This window comes from Microplitis mediator, chromosome 8 (assembly GCF_029852145.1).
Source record: "Microplitis mediator isolate UGA2020A chromosome 8, iyMicMedi2.1, whole genome shotgun sequence".
NCBI classification, from domain to species: domain Eukaryota; kingdom Metazoa; phylum Arthropoda; class Insecta; order Hymenoptera; family Braconidae; genus Microplitis; species Microplitis mediator.
This window is the reverse complement of record NC_079976.1, coordinates 6,019,972-6,047,849: the sequence shown is the minus strand read 5'-3', so window position 1 is coordinate 6,047,849 and position 27,878 is coordinate 6,019,972. Positions and strand designations below refer to the sequence as shown.

General features: G+C 35.4%; 7 protein-coding genes, 1 long non-coding RNA gene and 1 pseudogene across 8 annotated transcripts; 4 read left to right on the top strand and 5 right to left on the bottom strand.

The window, feature by feature from the left end:
* Window positions 1-3,603: 3,603 nt before the first annotated feature.
* LOC130673795 (uncharacterized) lies at window positions 3,604-4,286 on the bottom strand. Its single transcript, XR_008990946.1, has 3 exons — window positions 4,080-4,286; window positions 3,804-3,932; window positions 3,604-3,715 (listed from the first exon to the last, which is right to left on the bottom strand). It is a non-coding gene; the product is annotated as an uncharacterized LOC130673795 (long non-coding RNA).
* Window positions 4,287-5,007: 721 nt separating this feature from the next.
* On the bottom strand, window positions 5,008-5,486 carry LOC130672834 (histone H3-like). The gene has a single exon (XM_057477592.1). The coding sequence runs from the start codon at window positions 5,464-5,466 to the stop codon at window positions 5,056-5,058; it is 411 nt and encodes a 136-aa protein (XP_057333575.1). The 5' UTR covers window positions 5,467-5,486; the 3' UTR covers window positions 5,008-5,055.
* Window positions 5,487-5,789: 303 nt separating this feature from the next.
* LOC130672837 (histone H4) lies at window positions 5,790-6,134 on the top strand. The gene has a single exon (XM_057477595.1). It carries the CDS (start codon window positions 5,792-5,794, stop codon window positions 6,101-6,103), a length of 312 nt encoding a protein of 103 aa, XP_057333578.1. The 5' UTR covers window positions 5,790-5,791; the 3' UTR covers window positions 6,104-6,134.
* Window positions 6,135-7,107: 973 nt separating this feature from the next.
* On the bottom strand, window positions 7,108-9,677 carry LOC130673315 (histone H1E-like; annotated as a pseudogene).
* A 329-nt stretch (window positions 9,678-10,006) lies between these two features.
* On the bottom strand, window positions 10,007-10,384 carry LOC130673312 (histone H2A-like). The gene has a single exon (XM_057478287.1). It carries the CDS (start codon window positions 10,382-10,384, stop codon window positions 10,007-10,009), a length of 378 nt encoding a protein of 125 aa, XP_057334270.1.
* A 4,992-nt stretch (window positions 10,385-15,376) lies between these two features.
* On the top strand, window positions 15,377-15,751 carry LOC130672835 (histone H2B-like). The gene has a single exon (XM_057477593.1). The coding sequence runs from the start codon at window positions 15,377-15,379 to the stop codon at window positions 15,749-15,751; it is 375 nt and encodes a 124-aa protein (XP_057333576.1).
* A 3,109-nt stretch (window positions 15,752-18,860) lies between these two features.
* On the top strand, window positions 18,861-19,217 carry LOC130673311 (histone H1E-like). Its single transcript, XM_057478286.1, has one exon. The coding sequence runs from the start codon at window positions 18,861-18,863 to the stop codon at window positions 19,215-19,217; it is 357 nt and encodes a 118-aa protein (XP_057334269.1).
* Window positions 19,218-20,449: 1,232 nt separating this feature from the next.
* LOC130672836 (histone H4) lies at window positions 20,450-20,819 on the bottom strand. Its single transcript, XM_057477594.1, has one exon. The coding sequence runs from the start codon at window positions 20,793-20,795 to the stop codon at window positions 20,484-20,486; it is 312 nt and encodes a 103-aa protein (XP_057333577.1). The 5' UTR covers window positions 20,796-20,819; the 3' UTR covers window positions 20,450-20,483.
* Window positions 20,820-21,120: 301 nt separating this feature from the next.
* LOC130672867 (histone H3-like) lies at window positions 21,121-21,542 on the top strand. The gene has a single exon (XM_057477633.1). It carries the CDS (start codon window positions 21,121-21,123, stop codon window positions 21,529-21,531), a length of 411 nt encoding a protein of 136 aa, XP_057333616.1. The 3' UTR covers window positions 21,532-21,542.
* The last annotated feature ends 6,336 nt before the right edge of the window (window positions 21,543-27,878 follow it).

Here is a 27,878-nt window from a genome sequence, read left to right as displayed (position 1 = left end):
TTGCCATTAAAAGTTTTAGTTAAATAATTATTCCTTTGGCGAAAGATTAATCACATTAAATTAATTTCATTTGACTTTATTTATTTTTTAGATCTTTTTTAATGCAACCTAAATATTAAAAAATTAAAATCCCTGGAAAAAATAAAATTTGAAAATATTCGGGTCTCAAAAATTAATGGGGTTTTCTGTACAGAAACACAAAGGGTTTACAAGTTTTTTTTTTTTGGTAATCTTTTGTTACATTTTTAACCTGTGGCTTAAATTCCAAGATAAAATTTGCAATTATGAAAAGTAGATGAAAAATTTTTCCTAAGGAATGGCGACTCATCAAAACCATTCCAATGACAATATTATAAGATTTTGGGAGATTTTAATTTCGGGATTTTTTTATAGAGAAAAAAATTTCCTCTCGTATTGTTCCTGTAAATTTTTTTTGTAATGAGAAATACAAAAATAAATGAAATTAAAATTTTCCAATTCAGAAAATAAGTAAAGATTTTGGGAATGAATGATGAATCTTCAAAATCATTCTTAAATTGAAAACTTTAAATTAAAAAACAGTCACATATAAATTATTTTAAAAAATGTAAGTAATAATTACTAAGTTCATGATATTTACCAATCAAAATTTATCACAGTCCATTAAAAAAATCATATTTTACTTGCCATTAAAAGTTTTAGTTAAATAATTATTCCTTTGGCGAAAGATTAATCACATTAAATTTATTTCGTTTGACTTTTTATTTATTTTTTAGATTTTTTTTAATGCAACCTAAATAATTAAAAATTAAAACCCCTGGAAAAAATAATAACATTTAAATTTTGAAACTAAAATGACAATTTATTCGCTTACTCACTTGAGATTTTTCTGGCTTAAGCGTCACAACTTGTCCACAATTTTAGTACCACTTCACAATAATTTCCCAGTTGAATTTTACATTCTCTAATCGTTCAAATTACAATTAAGTTTTAAATCAAATTCATAATTTCATTAAGGTAAACTCAAAACTTTGACTCGAAAATAAATAAATTATTAAAGTCGAATAATTTTGAATGAGATGAAAACATGGAGACTCTTTACTCGAAGTCAAAATAATTATTATAAAAAGTAAATTTAGTTGAAATAAAAAATATTTGTAGTTTGAAAACCCGGTACGCGCCGTATAAGAATTCGACCTATATCGAACCACGGACCTGGCCATTTGTCAACGCGAACAGTGGCTATTTATTCACAGAAAGAATTTACATTTTAATGGAAGTGTTTTGTAGTAATTTTTTCAGTCGGCGCACAAAACCCTAAATTTGCTCACGGCAACCGAGCCTCCGCTTGACCAACAGCGATCAACACAGTAGTCTACAGCGGGCTCGCATTGCCCACAGGAGCACACTCAGCCACTGTTTTCCTGTTCTAATAAAAACTAAATGGAATGAAAAATATATAAAAAATAAAAATTGACTACCGCGACCGGAGCCTTCGGTGGCACAATAATTATTCGAACCGTGACTTGAAAATTTCAAACGCGGGCAGAGGCTATTTTTTATTCATCGACGTAGAATTTACTTTTACTATCAGCAAAAAAAATCCTAAACTTGCTCACGACAATCGAATTTCTGCTTGACTCTGACGAGAAGTGTTGACACCTATATGGTTTGACATAGTCAAAGGACATGATAGGCAGGACCAACAGCGATCAACGCAGCAGTCTACAGCAGACTCTAATTGCCCAAAGGAGCAACTGGCCTCTGCTATACTAATAATAAATTATTTTAACTTTTAAAATTTTTTAAATTACAATCAATAAATTTTCTTCACCGATCAGAGGATTTTCCGAACGATTTGTTAATTTTTTAAAAATTTTTTTGTGAAATCGGGTGCCAGATCTTGTTAAAATCATGTAATGTCATATAATAAATAATAAATAAAATAACGGCGGATAAAAATGACTCTAGGTGCTCACAACATTTAAAACTCCGGTGAATCCTCCCCTGCGCTGACGCACTTGGGTCATTCATCGTTTAACTACACCAGCGCACATTTAGCTTCCCTTCTCCCCACATAAAACAGAACTAGTGAAAATACACTAATTACCAGAGAAATAAGTACCCCTTTCGCTACCCTCTCACTAGTAATAAGTGTTCAATATTTTCACTATCTCAAATTTCTAGGAGTCCCCCCAACAGCCGATTCCGGCCCAGTCGCCCTTACTACAGAGGTGCATCCACGAGTCCTGAAGTAACTGGTGGACACAGTGACTCTGTCGGAAAAGCGACCGATTCGGAGACTGTAGCAGATAGAGAATCATTTTGAACAGAGAAGCTGCGTTAATTTACATTTTTAAAAAACAGTTACATTCATTAAACTTGAAAGAAAAAAAAAAAGAAAAATTACAAAATATGCAACTTCTCTGTTCAATGACCACGTTGTCCACCACCTCCGCACGCCCATAGCAGTACGAGACTGCACGGCTCTATCTGCTCGCTATTTTTAGTGATAATGCAGAACCCCCGAAGGGGATGTGCCCACAGCAGACAGATCTCTCTGTGAGGTCTATCGTCGGATTAATAAATGTCCTGAAGGAGCATTCAGTGGCGACCCGACGGAAACCAGAAATTCCTGGCCCTGCAAGGCCCCACCACTTATTTACCTCTGAACTAATTTCCAAAATTTACTCTTTAATTTCTTGACTGAGCTCATTTTGTCCCTAATAATATTTCAAAATTAAAAGTGATTTTAATGAATACGCGACCGCTGGTTCGGCCTTGACCAGACAAGCCACCAGTATCTTAATTTCTTCAGGATCAAGATACGGCAACTTGAGTGACCTCGACGGAATGACTACACGTAAAACTAAAAATGAGCTCTAAAAATATTTTTTATTGTGAAATCTAATTTTCATTTATTATGAAAATATATTTATAAAAAAGTTTGAGTTATTTAACAAAAACGCTGTCATCTCATTCTGTTATTATTCAGACTTGAATAATTTATTTAGTTCTTGAATTAAATTTAATAAAAATATCAAATTATTGTATTAGAAAGTAATCAATGCATATTGTAATAAACCTAATAAACTTAATTGCAATTTTCAAAACCGTAGAGAATAAATAATATATAAAATAATTTGGTCGCCACAGTTATTTTAATGAGGTCAACTTCCGGTCCTAAAAGACAACAAACCACTGACTTAATTTTTAAAATAATTTTGTTAAAACTGTAAGTTTATTTCGTGACTCGAAAATCTTCTATGGAATTTTCAATTGAAAGAAATAATGTTTCTCTTAACAGAGACTTCAGAAATAATTTATACTAATGAGCGGATATTAAATAGCTTCGCGAAAATTAAACTTTATTTTCATAACATATAATACCATTCACGTCAATTTACTGCGAGTGACTCTATAATTTGTCAATATTTTTTTTAGCAGCGCCATTTCATGAATTAGAAAATTTAGTTTCGGATTCCAGATAATCTCGAATGTTTTCCCGCCTAATCCTAGCAATCTCGGTTAAATCAAAAAATTAAAACGTTTAAAAACTCACATCCGATAAGCCGAGTTGCATTTACTGAATATTTTCGCGCCTGCGCTCTCAGCAGGCAAAAACTCCCGTCAGAACACCAGTCATCCACTCAGCATTCAATGCAGTAAGTTTTTAATGCTCAGATCATTTTTCATTTCATTCACCCATAATTTTCTAGACACCAGTCAATACATTCTGAAAAATAGAAAAAAAAAGCCATCAAGTTGTAGGTCGTTCGATTCGATTGTGCATTGGACTTCTATTCATTAAAAAAGTTATTCACCTTGACGAATAATCAATCGGGGCATTAGCTTTGGAACCAAACTCGATTCCAATCGCTGTCATGAGCTGCGAATTATTCATAGTAACTCAGTATTAACGTCCGCATTTTTTCATCCGCCGATAGCTCCACCTGTAATGATAATTGTTTCCTAGGGGTTAATTTTTTTTGCAATGACTGCGCATGCGCACTCATACGTATTTGAAGCTGACTTCAAAATTCATATTCGCAGACTTGCTGTCAAGTTAAAAGTGAAAAATTTATTTGAGAAATACGTACGTTTTACATTTAATAGCAGGAGCTGCATTGGCCTTTTTTCAAGGCCGATAAAGTTGTGAAAGCAGCAGTAAAATGTTCATTCTTGAAAGCAAATAGATAACTGAGAAAGATAAAGTTAGTATGCGGATAATTAGAGTCGCGGAGCTAGAGTATTTAAAGTGGCCCTAATGAGTTGATTACTTGAACTGGACTCCGGGGATCACGTGTTACCCCTTTGACAGGTGAGTAGCAAATGCGGGTTCGCAGAATTAGCAGCTGTATTTATAGCTAATCTATCGAATTGACCGATTCACTGCACTGCTGCTATTCTGTGCGCTGATTGGCTCTGCCTAGAAACGTCGGTACCTGCGATCCAATCAGATGACAGAACGCACTTTGACGTCGGTACCTGCGAGCCAATCAGATAACAGATTGCACTTTGAAGTGATTGGTCGGTTTCAGGTAGTGGGGGCTTAAGGTGATCAAATCAGAGGCCCTTATTTCGCCGAGTGCGCAAATATTTTGCAAATTTAATCTTAGAGTAACTAACTTTGAAAATTTTTGATTTTGAGTAAAAGGAATATTTGCTTTGCTGTGATTGGTTCGCGCTAACCGACGAAAAATAATAACAACAGTTGTTCCGTCGGTAGCAGCGATCGAATCAGAACGCAGGAAGTTGCAACTGGTAGAAAAATTTAAGTTTTAAACGCAATTTTAAATCAATTTGCAAATATTAGATTGAGAATAATTTGAGGCATATAATTTTCAATTACAGATGTAATTTTTCATAATAAACATTAAAATTAAAAAGTAAATATATGGAATAATGGTTAAATTTATTACAAAGGTTTACCAAAATTTTACCAGTCAGGAAAAAAAATAAGGCGATAAGATAGAAGAGAGGAATTCGAAAAACTTGAAAAATTTTCTTTGTTTAAAAAATTTGTTGGCCCTGAAAAGGGCCGTTTGGTTTATAAGTTTTGGATTTTGAGATAACTTAAGCACGTTCTCCTCGGATACGACGAGCCAACTGGATGTCCTTGGGCATGATGGTGACACGCTTGGAGTGGATAGCGCAGAGGTTGGTGTCTTCGAAGAGACCAACTAAGTAGGCTTCGCTGGCTTCCTGAAGAGCCATCACAGCTGAGCTCTGGAATCTCAAGTCAGTCTTGAAATCCTGAGCGATCTCACGAACCAGACGTTGGAATGGAAGCTTGCGAATGAGGAGCTCAGTACTTTTCTGGTAGCGACGGATCTCACGGAGGGCTACTGTGCCGGGACGGTAGCGATGAGGCTTCTTGACTCCTCCAGTAGCTGGAGCGCTCTTACGAGCAGCCTTGGTAGCCAGTTGTTTACGTGGAGCCTTGCCACCAGTTGACTTACGCGCGGTTTGCTTGGTACGAGCCATAGCAAAGCAGGTAGTAGAGAGAGCGGAGTGTTTTGTTTGAGAAATGAGAGCTGAATGAAATAAACACTGCCCGTTTTCGCCTTTTTATCGACTCACTCGACGTCTCCCACTTTCTCACCCGACCATCTACGGTAGAGGGGATAAGTAACAGAGCGACTCTGTAATTGGTTCAAATCAAAAAGTGGGGGAAGATTTAACGTGTTCGATGAATCGAGCAGAGAGGGAAATCGTAAGAAAGTCCTTATAAGCGGCCACTTAAACCGGCGATTGCATTATTTTGCTTGCTTTCGTCTTATAAACATCTTCGCACTTCAAACTTGTGACAATGACTGGTCGTGGTAAAGGAGGAAAAGGATTGGGAAAAGGAGGAGCAAAACGTCATCGTAAGGTTCTCCGTGACAACATCCAGGGAATCACCAAACCAGCGATCCGCCGTCTGGCTCGTCGTGGTGGAGTTAAGCGTATCTCCGGTCTGATCTACGAAGAAACTCGTGGAGTTCTCAAGGTCTTTCTTGAAAACGTGATCCGTGACGCCGTCACCTATACCGAACACGCCAAGCGTAAGACCGTCACCGCCATGGACGTCGTCTACGCTCTAAAACGTCAAGGCCGTACTCTTTACGGTTTTGGAGGTTAATTTCATCATTCGACTCAGCAAAAATTAAAAACAAAACGGCCCTTTTCAGGGCCACCACATTTTTTACACGTGAAAAATAACCAAGTTGTCAAATTTTAAATCCTCTTATAATTCTACTTGAAAGAAATTAAATTATAGCATCACGATCCGACTACACAATTTTTGCACCTCTGATATAGAGGCCAGATCGTACATAATGAAATAAAGTCTTCTAACTTCTAATAGCTCCTAGTGTCTAATATTTTTATTCCTTATTGATAATCCGATACCACATCCGTCATTGATAAAAAAAATTGTTGAGTACACAACATGTTACTACTTGCAACTCCTGACATTATCAACATACTATGATTTTTTAGGGGCCTAGAAATCATCAATGATATATCATATTATTTATAAATTCGTCATATATGACTTTAATTGTAACAAATACAAGTATTTCAACTTGCATATTCTACTCATTACTGGTGATGACAGCTAGTGTTTTATTTATTCATTTCAAATTACCAAGACAGATTCATTTTTATTAACAATTACTTACTATTTCTAATATAGTCAGTTTAAATAATTTTAATGGGAGTATGGAGTAAAACGGAATTTTACGTCAGGAATCGTAACGGTCTGACAAGTATAAATAACAATTGTTATTTGCATGTTTGCATGTTTAGGTTTCCACTATATTTTAGTTAGTTAACTAACTAAAAATATGAACTAAAGTAAATAGAAAAATTAGTAAGTAACTCCTCGAAGGAGATATGCAAAATTATCATAATTTACATTGACACCTTCGTATTGGTCAAAAGATTATTTACGAATTGTAATCATTGAGGGGTAACAGAGGAATATCGTAGATGATCGATCTCTTGAACTACTTCTGATTCTCAGAGTTTTTGACGTTTTGAAAAATTTTGTTGGTCCTGAAAAGGGCCGTTTGTTTTTAAACATTTATATAGAGGGATTGTACATTTATTTTCTGACTGCAGGTGCTTTTCTAGCTGTAGGTTTCAGTGCTTCTGGAGCCGCAACTTGGGTTTAGGTAACTTAGGCTTGGCTGTTAGAGCATTGGCAGGTTTCTTAGCTTTTGGAGAAACAGCAGCTTTAGTTTTAGCTGGTGCCTTAGCTGCTGGTTTCTAAGCCTCAGAGTTTTTAGCTGGTGCTTTATTAGGCGATGCAGGTTTCTTGACGGCTTTGGCTTTACCAGTTGCTTTCTTAGCTGGTGGTGCTTTGGCAGCTGCAGGTTTTTTTTGCATCAGTGGGTTTCTTCGCGGCAGCTTTGGGTTTGGGTGTAGCTTTTTTAACTACAAGCTTGAATGATCCAGAAGCGCCTTTCCTTTGGTTTGAACCAGAGTTCCCTTGACGACGGCGGCCTTGAGGAACTTCTTGATGAACCGTACTTGCCTTTCAACATTAACCTTGTAGCATGCTGCCATATACTTCTTGATGGTCTAAAGAGATGATCTCCCACGTTCACTAAGAGTTTTAATGGCAGCATTGACCATGTCTGCAGCACTTGGATGAGTTGCCTTCGTTGCGGGTTTCTTAGCAGCAGCTTTTTTAGGTGAGTCGACCTTGGCCGGAACCTTCTCCTCAACTGGAGCTGGAGATACAGATGTCTCAGTCCTCTTTACAGATATTAGTACGAGTTTACCAGAACACTATGAGTTCGGAAACTATGAATGCCGCTCTAATAACGTAAATTTATAATAATATATAAACATAATCATCATATAAATAATTACGAAAGATACCTCGATGCTTATCAAAGTTAAAAAAAATTTCATAACATTCAAAACATTATTACAAGTAATTTAAATATATACACTCGGGTCTTACGAACAAAGATCACGTTCAATCGGTTCCTATTTTTTACTCTTTAAATTTTTATTTCCATAACAAAATTTATTAATAAACCATAAATGTTATACTCTTTACGAATTTTTGTACCAAGTGATTGCAACAAAAAATGATTATGAATTATAATTGAGTAAAATTGATAACTTATCGTCATGATAAGCAAATCAACACCATTGTTCATAACTACCAGAAAATAAACCGGCGCAGAATGCAAGAATATTTTAGATTAAATTCGTATATTTTTTAAGGTTTTTCTATGAAACGGTTCCGAAAATTTTTATCAAGACGAAAACATTCATAACTAGCGATCGGGTCAAAACTTAGATCGTATGTTGAAATTCTCTGACATTGAAAACATAAATTAGAACTTCTACGACTTAAATTATAATTGCATCTCTTGTCAAATCTACCTGAGTACCAAAAACCTAAATAAGGCTTTTGTGAACACGAAACGTAGAAAAAATTAATTCGATTTAAAAAAAATAACAGAATTATCTAAACAATATTTTGTTGCTATTAAAAATAGACTATAAGCCAAAAGTCAGTGAATAATAATTCCACCGACTGTAGAAAAATTCCAAGACGTTTTAGATGTAAATTCTCAGCATTCCTGGTGATATTGTTCGCTGTAAAAAAGGTTCAATGGTGCAATGACCTTAAGAATGAATAATTTGAAAAAATTAAGTCAGCATGTGATTTTGTCCGCAGCTACGAGGGAGCCACCACTGCCATAAAATTATTCTAGAGTAAAATAACGACCGTCGCAGATACCGATGAGATCCGCGAACTCCAATGCAATGACCTTGAGAATGAAAAATTAAAAAAAATCAAGTCAGCATGTGATTCTGTCTGCAGCTACGAAGGAGCCACCGCTGCCATAAAATCATTTCAGAGTGAAATAACGACAGTCGCAGTCAAAATGGTTTTTTTCTTATTAGGACACGCGACACGAAATTTTTCGATGATTTTCCGATTAAATCTCGAATTTCACAAAGACTATTCGTATATACACTATTTTATTTATAACCGAAAATTACTTGCTTAATAATTTGAACTCTCCAGAATCATGACATATTTGTTGTCATGGGCTTTGAATAGAGCAAATTGCTCGGTGAAAGTCATCTGGTTACCGAATAACTCTAGAACGAAGCACTAAACCTCGTATTTAGTATTGAGGTCCTGGGATTTCGAGGGTTCAATCCCCAACGTAATCCATAAGTTATCCTCTTGGTTATGGCTCAGTTCGATACGAAAATTCCACGTTTTTTTTATTTCCGCTCTCGGACACACGGTTATCCCCACGTCAACAGCTCCTTACTTTGCGGTGTAAAGCTTCTTGTAACTGATGGGCTGTGAGAAGATTTCGTAAGTGTTTTACTGCAGAACTTGCTAATTTCTAGGAATCATTTCCGTTGAAGATTGAATTCGTACTGTAAATGGGATTTATCGATTGGAAATGAGGTTGGAGAATAAGAGTTCATAAATTTAGGTAGGTGAGATAGATTCTGTTATTAGGAACAATTGTATGATAACGTTGGGTTAAGTGTGGAGGAGTAAAAGTGATCGGAGACGGTGTTATAAATTCTATTCGAGTTAATCGCTAATGAATTAAGATCTCATGAGTTTTAAGATCTCATGGGTTTTTTTTTAATTTTTGCCCAATCCAAATATATAAACCTACAAGTTTTATTACTTAAGAAAATATAAATACAAACATCATAATCTAACATAAAAATGTAACTGGTAAAACTGCGCAAGCAATAGGTACAGAAAACTGTAAAACTTATACTTTTGTAAACTTGAAATGATAAATAAATATACTATTCAAATGCAAAAAAATGCTAATGAATTTATATGGATGGTATTCAATTCGAAGTCGAAGATAACTCGACTATGGTTGGCAAAAACATTAACGATGTTCCAGGTGATTGAAAAGGTAGATAATCTATTAATTGGAGATATTAGAATTTGAATAAGATTCTTTCGTTTTAAAAAATTTGGTGGCCCTGAAAAGGGCCGTTTTGTTTTATATTGGAATGGATTTTCAATTTAAGAGCTGCTTTTTTCGGTTTTCTTGGGCAACAAGACAGCTTGGATGTTGGGTAAGACTCCACCTTGAGCTATGGTGACTCCAGAGAGAAGTTTGTTCAACTCTTCGTCGTTACGGATGGCCAGTTGGAGATGACGTGGGATGATACGAGACTTCTTGTTGTCACGAGCAGCGTTGCCTGCCAACTCGAGAATTTCAGCGGCCAGATATTCCATGACAGCTGCGAGGTAGACTGGAGCACCAGCGCCAACACGTTCTGCGTAATTTCCTTTGCGCAACATACGATGCATACGACCGACTGGGAACTGGAGTCCAGCACGGCTTGAACGGGTCTTGGACTTACTCTTGACTTTGTTTCCTTTACCGCGACCAGACATGATTGTATAATAGAGTGAACGAGACACGAACTTTACTCAATAGTGTCGGAGACGAATTATGTTTTTGCCATTTTTTTTGCATTTAAAAATCTCTTTATTTATCTTTTGTTTTACAAGTAGTTTTAATTACATAAGTTGTCTTTTACATTGTTCCCGCTTTTAAAGCTTAACCAATATTTGTTTTATTTTAGATTTCATATATTTATTTTGGAAGTTTTATATTATTCTGAGTACATTTTGGGTAAAAAATTTAAGAAAAAACCCATATGATCTAATACCTTATAATTATTATTTACAAACTTATAACTAGCTTAGATTTAAAATTAAAAACTAACTTAGCCTAAGTTTTATACACATATTTACAGTAGAAGACTATGTGGTAGTCTGTATCTGATTTTAAAAGGAGCATTATCACTGTTCCATGTCCCTACATTATTTAAAATATTATGTTTTCTTATACTGTAGTTATAAAATTTATGAGTTTGCTTATAAATATCTTCTGTAATATCACTTATATTTAATTGTTTTTTAATATTTTCATTTGATACATAATAAACAGCTTGGCTTATTAATCTAAGAGTTTTATTTTGTACTACTCTTATTCTATTAATTGCAGTTTTATAAGTGCCACCCCATACTGGAGCTGCATAGAGAAGGATGGGTTTGATCAAGGATTTATACAGAATAAGTTTATTTTTTGTTGATAGCTTGCTGTTACGGCATATTAATGGGTTTAATAGATTTTTTATCTGATATGCTTTGGTGCATGCCTTTTTTATATGACTTACATAAGTTAATTTCTTATCTAAGGTCATACCTAAATATTTTACTTCAGTCTTTGGCTCTACTAGCTCATTGTTTATTTTAATATTCAAGTCTTTTCCTCTTTCACTTTTTTTTAATTTATTTCTTTTACTAAATATTATGAGCTCGGTTTTCGCGGCATTGACCTTAATTTTCCACTTATTATAGTATCTCATACAATTATTTAATGCATTTTGAACTCTATCTAATGCTAATCTTTTGTTTCTAGAAGCTGATAAAATACCAGTGTCATCAGCAAAGAGAGTCAGTATCGTGTCGTTTTGTCTTGGAATGTCGTTAATATAGTAGATGAACAGAGTTGGACCTAAAATTGAGCCTTGGGGAACTCCTGCAACTACTGACTGTAGTTCTGAGTAGGCTTCATTAACTTGTACTTTGAATGTTCTGTTTCTTAAATAACTTTGTAGGATTTTAATTAAATATAATGGTATACCTATTTCATGTAATTTGTATATTAATCCTCCATGCCAAACAGTGTCAAATGCTTTTTCGATGTCTAAAAGCAGCATTGCTGTTGACATTTTTGTATTGAAATTTGTTGAGATGTAGTTAGCTATTCTAGCAAGCTGTTGTACTGTACTTCTATGATCCCGAAAACCAAATTGTTCTTCAATAAGTGTTTTGTGTTGTTTTTCAAAGTTACGGAGTCTGTTAGATAAAATTATTTCGAAGATTTTACTAAGAGTATTTAGAAGGCTTATAGGTCTGTAATTCTGAGGAAATAATTTATCTTTTCCAGGCTTTGGAAAAGCCAGTACAACAGCTTGCTTCCAATCTTGGGGAAAGTATGATAATCTGAGACATTGATTTATGATGTATGTGATTTGAACCAATGCTTTACGTGGTAGGTTTTTTAGCAGTATATTCTGAATGCCATCCGGCCCTGGAGCTTTTTTTGATTGGGTTTTTTTAATTGCTTTAAGAATTTCCCTAGGTGAAGTCAAGTTAATGTCGTCTAGATCTATGTTTTGGTTTTTAATGTCTAAGTATGTTTTGTTAACTTTTGTTTCTGTCGCTTTGTCCCCATCATCTTCTGTAAGATGGTGTACTCTTTCAAAATTGTTAGCTAATGCCTCAGCTTTATCTTTGTCAGAGAAAACTAGGCCGTTTGTGTCATGCAAAGTTGAGGATACATTATCAAATTTTTTGGTGAATGATTTGGCTGTTTTCCATATAGAGTTGTCTCTAACATTAAGATTTTCTAGTTTTTTATTCCATTTATTATTAAAGTGAGTTTTAATACTGTAATTTATTATATTGTTAAGTCTATTTTTTTCTTGTTTGTATATGTCTAGTCTGTGTCTTTGATATTGTCGTCTGTAGTAGTTTCTAAGCTTGATCAATTGTAATATGTCAGTAGGTAGTTCTTGTTGGTATGTCTGTTGCTTTCGTTTTGGAATCGTTTTATCTTTAGCTTTATTTATAATTTCTGTTAGGTTTTGTATCGAGTTGTCAATGTCTTGTCTTGTTTTTATGTTAATGTTAATATTCAGTTCTTTGTTAATGAATTCTCTAAACAAAGGCCAGTTTGCATTTTTATAGTCTAAGAAGTACCGTTTTTCTGTTCTTGTGTTTGTCATGTCACCGACGTTCAGCAGGATTGGCATGTGGTCGGAATCTAATTCATCTAATGTTTCTATGGTTGCATTTATATTTTTAACTATTGCAAAATCTACTATGCTTGGTTGATTTGAGTTACATGGGTACAATGTATATCTGTCAGGGGCTAAGATTGTTAAATGTTTTTTGTTTACATAATTAAATAGCGTTTTCCCGTTACCGTTATTTGCTTTACATTTCCACGTAGTGTGTTTAGCATTCCAGTCACCTACAAGAATTACTTTATTATTATTGTTTAATAAATTATCCAGCTCCGTTGTATCTACCTTATTTGTGACATTCCCGATTTTAGGTCTAAGATATATACTATAAAGAATAGTGTTATTATTTAGTTTTATACCAAGTACTTCTATTGTTTTAAAATTATGGTCAACACCTAGCTCATTATGCTTAATTCTATTATTAATAATTATCAAAAGTCCACCACCAGAGTGGTTGCCTGGTCTATCTTTTTTATAGCAAGTATAACCGAATAATTTAAAGTTATATGTATTGGATGTCTTTGTTTCGTTAAGTAACATAATGTCAATGTCATGTCTTATAATAAAATCTTTTAATTCATTTGCTTTATGTTCTAAACCATTAGCATTCCAATGTCCTATTATTATGTTTTGACTAGTTAAACTACTATCCATTTATAATTTGATGGAATTCTAATAATGCTAATACTTTTTGTGTGTTATCAGTACAATTTTTAAGTTTATCATTTAGTGCTTTTAGAGATTTAATTAATACTTTAATATCACAGAGATTATTTAATGTTTCAAATTCATGAAATAATTCACTAATATCTGCTAAGTTATCATTAATTTTACTACTATTTAGCAAAGTATTATATTGTCTTACATTATTTTGATTACCGATTAATGATGCTTGTTGTTGCCCTGTTGCTGTTGCTGCTGGATGTTGCGTTGGCTCTGCTTGCTGAGAAGTCGCTGCTTGGATTCCCATGAGCCTTTTGATTGGTAGTGTTGGATAATTTTCTTGATTGTTTACAGGTGGTCGCTGCAGGTGTTTTGGTTTAGTTGTAGTTGTTCGTTGAAGTCTTCTCAGCTCAATTTTCTCTACGTGTTTTAAATATGTTGAGCATTTTGAATAGTTAGCGGGATGTTCACCGCTGCAGTTTACACATTTTGGTTTCTCTTCAGGGTTTTTTGTACAGTCTTTTGTCTGGTGATTTCCTGCACATTTGACACATTTCGATTCGTAGTGGCAATTAATTGTGCCATGTCCATAGCTTTGGCAGTTATAGCATTGTGTTACTTGTTTCGGGTTTTTATATTTTTCCCATCTGACCAATATGCCACAGATGTCTTTGATGGCTACTACTTTTTCAGTCTCAGTATCATATGGTATTGACATATAATAAGTTGCTGATTCTGATTGTGTACTGTTTCGTGCTTTCATTTGAATTAGTTTCTTCGGAGTTACTCCTTGTTCTTTGAGGTCTTGTATTATATCATTTATATCCAAAGGTGGTAATCCTTTAATGACAAATTTTTTGTCGACTTGTTCTCTTCGTGAATAAGTGTGGTATTTTAACTGCAGTTGAGTGATGCTGCCAATAACGTCTTTATGTTCAATCTCCGATGTTGTGTAGAATACTATTTTTCCTGGTGAGTACTTCATTTTCATCGTTGGAAGTGTTTCTTTTACTAATTTGAGAATTTTTGCAGTCTGCTGTTGTGTTAGCGGTGTTATATCTGTAACTATCGGTATTACTTGTTTTTTGGTTTTAGTTTTACTAGATCCATGTGGTTGTGAGTAAACTGATTGTGTCTCCATTTCTGAATCTGAGTCCTCTTCCGAAGAAAGTATTTCAAATTGATTACTTAATGGGATGGAAGAATCCGAAGTTCTTGTGGTTTTGTTTTTCTTCGACATTTTGTTTTGATTTTTCCTTTTTACAGGTTTAAATTGATTAAGTTGATTTGTCTTTGCCAGATGAGCTAGCAGCCCATCGGCTTGAAGCTGGTTTAATAATTTTTGACCCTGCTGGGCACTACCCATTGGTCGTCACTTCCCAAACAGTAGCACAAATAAATAATTTAAAGGATGCAAAAATATTATAAATAACGCTGCTTATATAGTTTAATTGCACTTTAAATTCAGAATGCCCTAGGAGAGTCAGATGCTACTCCTATGACAGCTCCTATTCCTCAATGAATCTCTGTATGTTTTTGCCAGCCAAAGTCACTGTACTTCGCAACTTTACGTCGGTTACTGCGAGCCACTCACAGTAAAGAAATTATCCCCTCCATCAATACTCTTTTCTGACTCGATCGCAGGTTCCGACGCGATTACTATTGTTATTATTGTTTCGTTACCTGCGATCTAATAAGATTACGCGTATCCCCTCCACCCACTGGTACGCAATATCACTGGTGCGCGCATACCAACGCATCAGCTGCTAAAAAAAAAACGAAATATTCGCAAATTCACATTATTATTGAAAAATTATTGTAATTAAAGAATTTCAAACCAACGGAACAACGCAAATTCACATTAAGACCCCGGTCTTGCACTAGCCTTGAATCATTTATCACCATGCCTCCTAAAGCAAGTGGTAAAGACGTCAAGAAGTCTGGTAAAGTCCAGAAAACCATCATTAAGAGTGACAAGAAAGAACGCAAGAAGAAGCGTGTGGAAAGTTACGGTACCTACATCTACAAAGTCTTGAAACAAGTTCATCCTGACACGGGAGTTTCCAGTAAAGCCATGAGCGTCATGAACAGTTTCGTCAACGATATCTTCGAGCGCATCGCTGCTGAAGCTTCAAGACTTGCGCACTACAGCAAGCGGTCAACCATCACGTCCCGAGACATCCAAAGTGCTGTTCTTCTTCTGCTTCCGGGTGAATTGGCGAAGCACGCCGTCTCTGAAGGAACCAAAGCTGTTGCCAAATATACCAGCTCCAAATAAATCTGTGATCCAAATCATTAAACCAAATGGCCCTTTTCAGGGCCACTAAATTTTTAACAACGTAAATTCGCTTGAGTTCAAAATCAACATTGGAACATGAAATCATGTTCGCTACGAAATTGTTAGAATTATTGAATTATCGTTCAATAATCAAACGTCTCATTATCTCCCATCCTATCAACGGATATTAGTCATAATTACTTCGATACACAATATAAGCTATGAAAATCCTCAAGTATTGCACGTGTCGCGTAGTGAATATGAACTTGGATTTTGAGATTGACAACCTCTTGCCATTCGGGCTTTCAAACTTGATACATAATTTGTAATTGAACGTTTACTCACATTAGTTAGTAACTGCCTTCTATCCTTGGCGGTTTTGAATCACCCTGGAAACACCCTGGGAGTGGAAACACGGTGGAATCACGGTGGATCCAGGGTGGTTACACCGTGTAACCACCGTAGAATCAGAGTGGATACACCGTGTAACCTTCGTGGAATCACGGTGATAGAATGAAAAAAACCCACCGTGTAACCACCGTGGATCCACCGTGATTCCAGGGTGATTCAAAACCGCCAGGGATGCGTCTATTTCATACCAAATTTCTGTAATATCACATAATTTCACGGAATGCCATACAATTATCAACAGTTTAAATAATTATATTCAGAAGGCCATCATATACATGCATCTATAACTTAATGATTGACCATGGACCATTATCTATATACAATTATTTTTTTCCTGGGATAATAAAGAATTTAGTGAAGTTTGCTGTCAAACAGGCCCGCAGGGTCTAAAAAACGCATCCTGTAAAATAAGCATGTCACCTGAAACGATGAATGAATAGAAATTCTGCAAGTAAAAAAGTATAAGAAAAGTTGGATTCGCGGGCTCGAGTTATAAGAATGACTGTGATGAGTTTATTCATTTGAACAGGACTCCGGGGATGCTACCAGTGTCAGAGGATAGTCAGGTATTACCTTTCTGACAGTCAAGCGTCGATTGCGGATCAGCGAGTGTAGTTATAAACTAATCTTAGCGAATTAACTGAAGCACAGCACTACTGCTGTTCTTTGCACTGATTGGCTCTGGCTAGTAACGTCGGTAGCTGCGAGCTAATCAGATGACGATAAGAAAATAGTAGGCTAAAATTAAGTGGTAGAGATACTCGAGATCGTAGGTTTTTCAACGGTCGTTGGAGGTTATTTGCAACTGACAGCTTACCCTGGACGTCCCGTATGAACCATTCAATCTTCCAACATCACTCATTACTACGAACTTCGACTATCCAATCACTTCCCCGCCTAACGTTAGTACCAAAATCTTCACACAGACCATCAGTTACAAGCAGCTCTACACCTCAAAGTAAGGAGCTGTTGACGTGGGGATAACCGTGTGTCCGAGAGCGGAAATCAAAAGAACGTGGAATTTCCGTATCGACCCTACTAGAATTTCTTCCTGATTTGCCTGAAGTACCATAAGGACCTTATCAGGTTAGTGTAAGGTTTGCCTTATTAGGGCAAACCTGACAAGTTCCTTATCAGGACCTCATCATGATATCCTTATTCAAAAAAAAGTTATTTGCCATCAGGTCAACCTGACGAGTTCCTGATCAGGACCGGATCTGGATATCTCTATTAAAAAAAAAGTTATTTGCCATCGGGTCAACCTGACAAGTTCCTGATCAGGACCTCGTCATGATATCCTTATTCTAAAAAAAGGGAATTACGCAGAACGTGTCGGCGCTGGTGCTCCAGTCTACCTCACAGCTGTCATGGAATATCTGGCCGCTGAAGTTCTCGAGTTGGCAGGCAACGCTGCTCGTGACAACAAGAAGAGTCGTATCGTCCCTCGTCATCTCCAACTGGCCATCCGTAATGACAAAGAGTTGAACAAACTTCTCTCAAGAGTCACCATAGCTCAAGGTGGAGTCTTACCCAACATCCAAGCTGTCTTGTTGCCCAAGAAAACCGAAAAAAGCAGCTCTTAAATTGAAAACCCATTCCAATATAAAACAAAACGGCCCTTTTCAGGGCCACCAAATTTTTAAAAACGAAAGAATCTTATTCAAATTCTAATATCTCCACTTAATAGATTATCTACCTTTTCAATCACCTGGAACATCGTTAATGTTTTTGCCAACCATAGTCGAGTTATCTTCGACTTCGAATTGAATACCATCCGTATAAATTCATTAGCGATTAACTCGAATAGAATTTATAACACCGTGTCCGTTCACTTTTACTCCTCCACACTCAACCCAACGTTATCATACAATTGTTCCTAATAACAGAATCTATCTCATCTACCTAAATTTATAAAACCTTATCCTCCAAACTCATTTCCGATCGATAAATCCCATTTACAGTACGAATTCAATCTTCAACGGAAATGATTCCTAGAAATTTTACACATTAGTATGTTTGTTCATAGATATTGAACATGACAAAATCACATATTTAGGAAGTGCTTGTACATTTTCTCTATTACACCCAAATCCATAAACGGTACTATTTTTGCTGAGCTTGCGCACCAAATAGAAGCTTTGGTCAAGTTATGCTTTTGTACAAACAAATATTATCGAAATATTTATTCACACATCGCTAGATTAGCCAGTAGTGCATCATTAGTAGTGACCCGGGTAAATAAGCAATTATCATAATTTACTGATTACGGTATGAGGGTTGGGGGGGGGGGTACTTCTGCAGCAACAGAATTCTGCACTACCACCGTGAGTATATGGGGTCGCGGTATCTTCCTTATTGACAGAAAAAAGATGTGGCTTCTTAGTGGGGGTTGGGGTTAGATGTAGGGCCTACATTATGGAATAAGGGGTATTGAGTGAGGGATATGGGATTTATTATGTAGGTTTAGTCGCCTGTATAATAAGCGGGGGTCATGGATTTGCTGGTAAAGGTTCCAGTCTGCGTAATTGAGACATACCCGTATAATTGGCAGGGGACATGAGATCAATTTAGTAGGTTTCGGAAGCCCGCATTAGAGTATAGTTATATATATATAAGGACAATAAGATAGATTTGGTGGGATAAGATTCATTCTGCCAAGAAACCAGCAACGAAGGCAACTCATCCAAGTGCTGCAGACATGGTCACTGCTGCCATCAACACTCTTGGTGAACTTGAGAGATCATCTCTTCAGGCCATCAAGAAGTATATTGCAGCAACCTACAATGTTGATGTTGAAAGGCAAGCACCGTTCATCAAGAAGTTCCTCAAGGCCGCCGTCGTCAAGGGAACTCTGGTTCAAACCAAAGGAAAAGGCGCTTCTGGATCATTCAAGTTTGTAGTTGAAAAAGCTGCACCCAAACCCAAAGCTGCCGCGAAGAAACCCACTAATGTAAAGAAACCTGCAGCTAAGGCACCAGCTAAAACTAAAGCTGCTGTTTCTCCAAAAGCTAAGAAAGCTGCCAAAACTTCAACAGCTAAGCCAAAGTCACCTTAACCCAAGAAAGTTGCGGCTCCAAAAGCACTGAAACTTACAGCTAGAAAATCACCTGCAGTCAGAAAATAAATGTACAATCCCTCTATATAAATATTTAAAAACAAACGGCCCTTTTCAGGACCAACAAAATTTTTCAAAATGTCAAAAACTCTTTGAGAATCAGAAGTAGTTCAAGAGATCGATCATCTACGATATTTCTGTTACTCCTTAATGATTACAATTCGTAAATAATCTTTTGACCAATACGAAGGTGTCAATGTAAATTATGATAATTTTGCATATCTCCTTCGAGGAGTTACTTACTAATTTTTCTATTTACTTTAGTTCATATTTATAGTTAGTAACTAACTAAAATATAGTGGAAACCTAAACATGCAAACATGCAAATAACCTTCTCAATAAGACAATTTATAGATAAATTGAGAAAAATATAGATAGCTCGAACTGGGAATCGAACCCAGACCAATTCGGTATCGCGCCGAGTGCTCTACCAGTTGAGCTATCCGGCACTATACTATATTCCGTTCAATTTGATCTATAACTTATTGAGCCACACCGTCCTTCGTACGGTAATACACCATTTTTATATAGTGGAAACCTAAACATGCAAACATGCAAATAACAATTGTTATTTATACTTGTCAGACCGTTACGATTCCTGACGTAAAATTCCGTTTTACTCCATACTCCCATTAAAATTATTTAAACTGACTATATTGGAAATGGTAAGTAATTGTTAATAAAAATGAATCTGTCTTGGTAATTTGATAATGATAAATAAAACACTAGCCGTCATCACCAGTAATGAGTAGAATATGCAAGTTGAAATACTTGTATTTGTTACAATTAAAGTCAGATATGACGAATTTATAAATAATATGATATATCATTGATGATTTCTAGGCCCCTAAAAAATCATAGTATGTTGATAATGTCAGGAGTTGCAAGTAGTAACATGTTGTGTACTCAACAATTTTTTTTATCAATGACGGATGTGGTGTCGGATTATCAATAAGGAATAAAAATATTAGACACTAGGAGCTATTAGAAGTTAGAAGACTTTATTTCATTATGTACGTTCTGGCCTCTATATCAGAGGTGCAAAAATTGTGTAGTCGGATCGTGATGCTATAATTTAATTTCTTTCAAGTAGAATTATAAGAGGATTTAAAATTTGACAACTTGGTTATTTTTCACGTGTAAAAAATGTGGTGGCCTTGAAAAGGGCCGTTTTGTTTTTAATTTTTGCTGAGTCGAATGATGAAATTAACCTCCAAAACCGTAAAGAGTACGGCCTTGACGTTTCAGAGCGTAGACGACGTCCATGGCGGTGACGGTCTTACGCTTGGCGTGTTCGGTATAGGTGACGGCGTCACGGATCACGTTTTCAAGAAAGACCTTGAGAACTCCACGAGTTTCTTCGTAGATCAGACCGGAGATACGCTTAACTCCACCACGACGAGCCAGACGGCGGATCGCTGGTTTGGTGATTCCCTGGATGTTGTCACGGAGAACCTTACGATGACGTTTTGCTCCTCCTTTTCCCAATCCTTTTCCTCCCTTACCACGACCAGTCATTGTCACAAGTTTATAACGCGGAGATGTTTTAAAGACGAAAGCAAGCAAAATAATGCAATCGCCGGTTTAAGTGGCCGCTTATAAGGACTTTCTTACGATTTCCCTCTCTGCTCGATTCATCGAACGCGTTAAATCTTCCCCCACTTTTTGATTTGAACCAATTACAGAGTCGCTCTGTTACTTATCCCCTCTACCGTAGATGGTCGGGTGAGAAAGTGGGAGACGTCGAGTGAGTCGATAAAAAGGCGAAAACGGGCAGTGTTTATTTCATTCAGCTCTCATTTCTCAAACAAAACACTCCGCTCTCTCTACTACCTGCTTTTCTATGGCTCGTACCAAGCAAACCGCGCGTAAGTCAACTGGTGGCAAGGCTCCACGTAAACAACTGGCTACCAAGGCTGCTCGTAAGAGCGCTCCAGCTACTGGAGGAGTCAAGAAGCCTCATCGCTACCGTCCCGGCACAGTAGCCCTCCGTGAGATCCGTCGCTACCAGAAAAGTACTGAGCTCCTCATCCGCAAGCTTCCATTCCAACGTCTGGTTCGTGAGATCGCTCAGGATTTCAAGACTGACTTGAGATTCCAGAGCTCAGCTGTGATGGCTCTTCAAGAAGCCAGCGAAGCCTACTTAGTTGGTCTCTTCGAAGACACCAACCTCTGCGCTATCCACTCCAAGCGTGTCACCATCATGCCCAAGGACATCCAGTTGGCTCGTCGTATCCGAGGAGAACGTGCTTGAGTTATCTCAAAATCCAAAACTTACAAACCAAACGGTCCTTTTCAGGGCCAACAAATTTTTTAAACAAAGAAAATTTTCCGAGTTTTCTGAATTCCTCACTTCTCTTTTCTATCTTATCGCCTTATTTTTTTTCCTGACTGGTAAAATTCTGATAAACCTTTGTAATAAATTTAACCATTGCTCCATATATTTACTTTTTAATTTTAATGTTTATAATGAAAAATTACATCTGTAATTAAAAATTATTTGCCTCAAATTATTCTCAATCTAATATTTGCAAATTAATTTAAAATTGCGTTTAAAACTTAAATTTTTCTACCAGTTGCAACTTCCTGCGTTCTGATTCGATCGCTGCTACCGACGGAAAGGTTGTTGTTATTATTTTTCGTCGGTTAGCGCGAACCAATCACAGCAAAGTAAATTTCCTTTTACTCAAAATCAAAAATTTTCAAAGTTAGTTACTCTAAGATTAAATTTGCAAAATATTTGCGCACTCGGCGAAATAAGGGCCTCTGATTGGATCACCTTAAGCCCCCACTACCTGAAACCGACCAATCACTTCAAAGTGCAATCTGTTATCTGATTGGCTCGCAGGTACCGACGTCAAAGTGCGTTCTGTCATCTGATTGGATCGCAGGTACCGACGTTTCTAGGCAGAGCCAATCAGCGCACAGAATAGCAGCAGGGCAGTGAATCGGTCAACTCGCTAGATTAGTTATAAATACAGCTGCTAATTCTGCGAACTCGCATTTGCTACTCACCTGTCAAAGGGGTAACACGTGATCCCCGGAGTCCAGTTCAAGTAAATGAACTCATTAGGGCCACTTTAAATACTCTAGCTCCGCGACTCTAGTTATCCGCTTACAAACTATATCGTTCTCAATTATCTATTTGCTTTCAAGAATTAACTTTGTACTGCTGCTTTCACAACTTGATCGGCCTTGAAAAAAGGCCAATGCAGCTCCTGCTATTAAATGTACAACGTACGTATTTCTCAAATAAATTTTTCACTTTTAACGACAGCAAGTCTGCGAATATGAATTTTGAAGTCAGCTTCAAATTCGTATGAGTGCGCATGCGCAGTCATTGCAAAAAAAATTAACCCCTTGGAAACAATTGTCATTACAGGTGGAGCTATCGGCGGATGAAAAAATGCAGACGTTAATACTGAGTTACTATGAATAATTCGCAGCTCATGACAGCAATTGGAATCGAGTTTGGTTCCAAAGCTAATGCCCCGATTAATTATTCATCAAGGTGAATAACTTTTTTAATGAATAGAAATCCAATGCACAATCCAATCGAACGACCTAGAACTTTATGGCTTTTTTTTTATATTTTTCAGAATGTATTGACTGGTGTCTATAGAAAATTATGGGTGAATGAAATGAAAAATGATCTGAGCATTAAAAACTTAATGCATTGAATGCTGAGTGGATGACTGGTGTTTTGACGGGAGTTTTCGCCTGCTGAGAGCGCAGGCGCGAAAATATTCAGTAAATGCAACTCGACTTATCGAATGTGAGTTTTTAAACGTTTTAATTTTTTGATTTAACCGAGATTGCTAGGATTAGGCGGGAAAACATTCGAGATTATCTGGAATCCGAAACTAAATTTTCTAATTCATGAAATGGCGCTGCTAAAAAAAATATTGACAAATTATAGAGTCACTCGCAGTAAATTGACGTGAATGGTATTATATGTTATGAAAATAAAGTTTAATTTTCGCGAAGCTATTTAATATCCGCTCATTAGTATAAATTATTTCTGAAGTCTCTGTTAAGAGAAACATTATTTTGTTCAATTGAAAATTCCATTGAAGCTTTTCGAGTCACGAAATAAACTTACAGTTTTAACAAAATTATTTTAAAAATTAAGTCAGTGGTTTGTTGTCTTTTAGGACCGGAAGTTGACCTCATTAAAATAACTGTGGCGACCAAATTATTTTATATATTATTTATTCTCTACGGTTTTGAAAATTGCAATTAAGTTTATTAGGTTTATTACAATATGCATTGATTACTTTCTAATACAATAATTTGATATTTTTATTAAATTTAATTCAAGAACTAAATAAATTATTCAAGTCTGAATAATAACAGAATGAGATGACAGCGTTTTTGTTAAATAACTCAAACTTTTTTATAAATATATTTTCATAATAAATGAAAATTAGATTTCACAATAAAAAATATTTTTAGAGCTCATTTTTAGTTTTACGTGTAGTCATTCCGTCGAGGTCACTCAAGTTGCCGTATCTTGATCCTGAAGAAATTAAGATACTGGTGGCTTGTCTGGTCAAGGCCGAACCAGCGGTCGCGTATTCATTAAAATCACTTTTAATTTTGAAATATTATTAGGGACAAAATGAGCTCAGTCAAGAAATTAAAGAGTAAATTTTGGAAATTAGTTCAGAGGTAAATAAGTGGTGGGGCCTTGCAGGGCCAGGAATTTCTGGTTTCCGTCGGGTCGCCACTGAATGCTCCTTCAGGACATTTATTAATCCGACGATAGACCTCACAGAGAGATCTGTCTGCTGTGGGCACATCCCCTTCGGGGGTTCTGCATTATCACTAAAAATAGCGAGCAGATAGAGCCGTGCAGTCTCGTACTGCTATGGGCGTGCGGAGGTGGTGGACAACGTGGTCATTGAACAGAGAAGTTGCATATTTTGTAATTTTTCTTTTTTTTTTTCTTTCAAGTTTAATGAATGTAACTGTTTTTTAAAAATGTAAATTAACGCAGCTTCTCTGTTCAAAATGATTCTCTATCTGCTACAGTCTCCGAATCGGTCGCTTTTCCGACAGAGTCACTGTGTCCACCAGTTACTTCAGGACTCGTGGATGCACCTCTGTAGTAAGGGCGACTGGGCCGGAATCGGCTGTTGGGGGGACTCCTAGAAATTTGAGATAGTGAAAATATTGAACACTTATTACTAGTGAGAGGGTAGCGAAAGGGGTACTTATTTCTCTGGTAATTAGTGTATTTTCACTAGTTCTGTTTTATGTGGGGAGAAGGGAAGCTAAATGTGCGCTGGTGTAGTTAAACGATGAATGACCCAAGTGCGTCAGCGCAGGGGAGGATTCACCGGAGTTTTAAATGTTGTGAGCACCTAGAGTCATTTTTATCCGCCGTTATTTTATTTATTATTTATTATATGACATTACATGATTTTAACAAGATCTGGCACCCGATTTCACAAAAAAATTTTTAAAAAATTAACAAATCGTTCGGAAAATCCTCTGATCGGTGAAGAAAATTTATTGATTGTAATTTAAAAAATTTTAAAAGTTAAAATAATTTATTATTAGTATAGCAGAGGCCAGTTGCTCCTTTGGGCAATTAGAGTCTGCTGTAGACTGCTGCGTTGATCGCTGTTGGTCCTGCCTATCATGTCCTTTGACTATGTCAAACCATATAGGTGTCAACACTTCTCGTCAGAGTCAAGCAGAAATTCGATTGTCGTGAGCAAGTTTAGGATTTTTTTTGCTGATAGTAAAAGTAAATTCTACGTCGATGAATAAAAAATAGCCTCTGCCCGCGTTTGAAATTTTCAAGTCACGGTTCGAATAATTATTGTGCCACCGAAGGCTCCGGTCGCGGTAGTCAATTTTTATTTTTTATATATTTTTCATTCCATTTAGTTTTTATTAGAACAGGAAAACAGTGGCTGAGTGTGCTCCTGTGGGCAATGCGAGCCCGCTGTAGACTACTGTGTTGATCGCTGTTGGTCAAGCGGAGGCTCGGTTGCCGTGAGCAAATTTAGGGTTTTGTGCGCCGACTGAAAAAATTACTACAAAACACTTCCATTAAAATGTAAATTCTTTCTGTGAATAAATAGCCACTGTTCGCGTTGACAAATGGCCAGGTCCGTGGTTCGATATAGGTCGAATTCTTATACGGCGCGTACCGGGTTTTCAAACTACAAATATTTTTTATTTCAACTAAATTTACTTTTTATAATAATTATTTTGACTTCGAGTAAAGAGTCTCCATGTTTTCATCTCATTCAAAATTATTCGACTTTAATAATTTATTTATTTTCGAGTCAAAGTTTTGAGTTTACCTTAATGAAATTATGAATTTGATTTAAAACTTAATTGTAATTTGAACGATTAGAGAATGTAAAATTCAACTGGGAAATTATTGTGAAGTGGTACTAAAATTGTGGACAAGTTGTGACGCTTAAGCCAGAAAAATCTCAAGTGAGTAAGCGAATAAATTGTCATTTTAGTTTCAAAATTTAAATGTTATTATTTTTTCCAGGGGTTTTAATTTTTAATTATTTAGGTTGCATTAAAAAAAATCTAAAAAATAAATAAAAAGTCAAACGAAATAAATTTAATGTGATTAATCTTTTGACAAAGGAATCATTATTTAACTAAAACTTTTAATGGCAAGTAAAATATGATTTTTTTAATGGACTGTGATAAATTTTGATTGGTAAATATCATTAACTTGGTAATTATTACTTATATTTTTTAAAATAATTTATATGTGGCTGTTTTTTAATTTAAAGTTTTCAATTTAAGAATGATTTTGAAGATTCATCATTCATTGCCAAAATCTTTACTTATTTTCTGAATTGGAAAATTTTAATTTCATTTATTTTTGTATTTCTCATTACAAAAAAAATTTACAGGAACAATACGAGAGGAAATTTTTTTCTCTATAAAAAAATCCCGAAATTAAAATCTCCCAAAATCTTATAATATTGTCATTGGAATGGTTTTGATGAGTCGCCATTCCTTAGGAAAAATTTTTCATTTACTTTCTATAATTGCAAATTTTATCTTGGAATTTAAGCCACAGGTTGAAAATGAAACAAAACATTACCAAAAAAAAAAAATTTGTAAGCCCTTTGTGTTTCTGTACAGAAAACCCCATTAATTTTTGAGACCCGAATCTTCCCAAATTTTAAATGGCTTTGAATTTTCGCCATTTCTTCCCCATCACCGAATCTCTTTATCGTCAGTAGTTATAAGTTACACGTTGCGAATCCGCTTTCAATTTTGCATAAAAATTCGATCAAATATCTTTTATGGTCGACAAACAATTTATGATTTTTCATGAAAAAAAAAAAGTTATTATTTCTGATCAATTTAATAATTTTTTTTGGTTTTAACTAATGTAAATTTTTTTTTATGTTAATTCTTTCAGCTTGATTTTGTTCATCGACTACGATAAGTAAATAAATTCAATTATTTCTCATAATTTAATAACCCGTAATTAGCCCTTTTCAGTGCTTTATTCGACGAAAAAAGTTTTTTCAATATATTTTTATTTCAGGGCTAACTAATATAAATTTTCTTTATTTATTTTTTAATTCTTTCAGACAAATTGTATGTCAAGTAAATTATTTCTTATAAAATTGATTTGAAATGTATAATCGTAGCGATAAAAAATTATTTAAATATTTTCATTCCAGGGCTAATTTTTATTGTTTTATTTTTTCAGCTAGATCTTCAATTAAATCAATTATTACTTATAAAACTGATATCAAATGACACTTTTAAGCACCCCATTATAATGATAAAAACTTACTCAAAAATTTCCATTTCAGGACCAACTAATATTTATTTCTTTATTATTTTTTTAATTCTTTCAGTTAAATCGTATGTGAAGTAAATTATTGCTTATATAATTGATATCAAATGACACTTTTCAGCGCCTTGTTAAAACTTTGAAAACTTATTTAAAAATTTTCATTTCAGGAATCAACTATCATGAATTTTTTTATTTTCTTTTTTATTTTTTCAGTCAGATCTTACATCAAATGAATTATTCTCAATATAATTGACATCGAACGGGACTCTAGCGCCTTATTATTACGACGATAATTGATTCAATAAATCCGATTTCGAGGTAAACTGCTATAATTTTTTGATATTTCTATTCTTTATTTTGGATTTTAAATAAAATAAATTAAAAAAAAAACAATACCCATACCCAAAACCCTAAAAAATTAAAACCAAACGGCACTTTTCAGCGCCTTGTTCATATGGAGAAAGTTTTTAAGTTTCAGGGTCCTTTTCAGGGCCCCCCCAATTTTTCACACGTATATTCTCTCAAGTTTTCAAATTAAACTAAATAAGTACTCATAAAAAATACAAGTTTACTTACTTGTACAAATAATATAAACTTTTTTTTTTCTTGCAGACTAAAACACTGTAAAAAAAATTTCCCAATATCCACAAGAACCATTTTAATTTCATCGGTCCTTACACAACACTACAGATTCATGAAACATTTTATTCGATTTATTTTACTGCGATCGATGGTATTATTCTCATTCGTAATTTTTACAGTTATCCCTAGAAACCAGAGTGTCAGCTCAGAATTGGAAT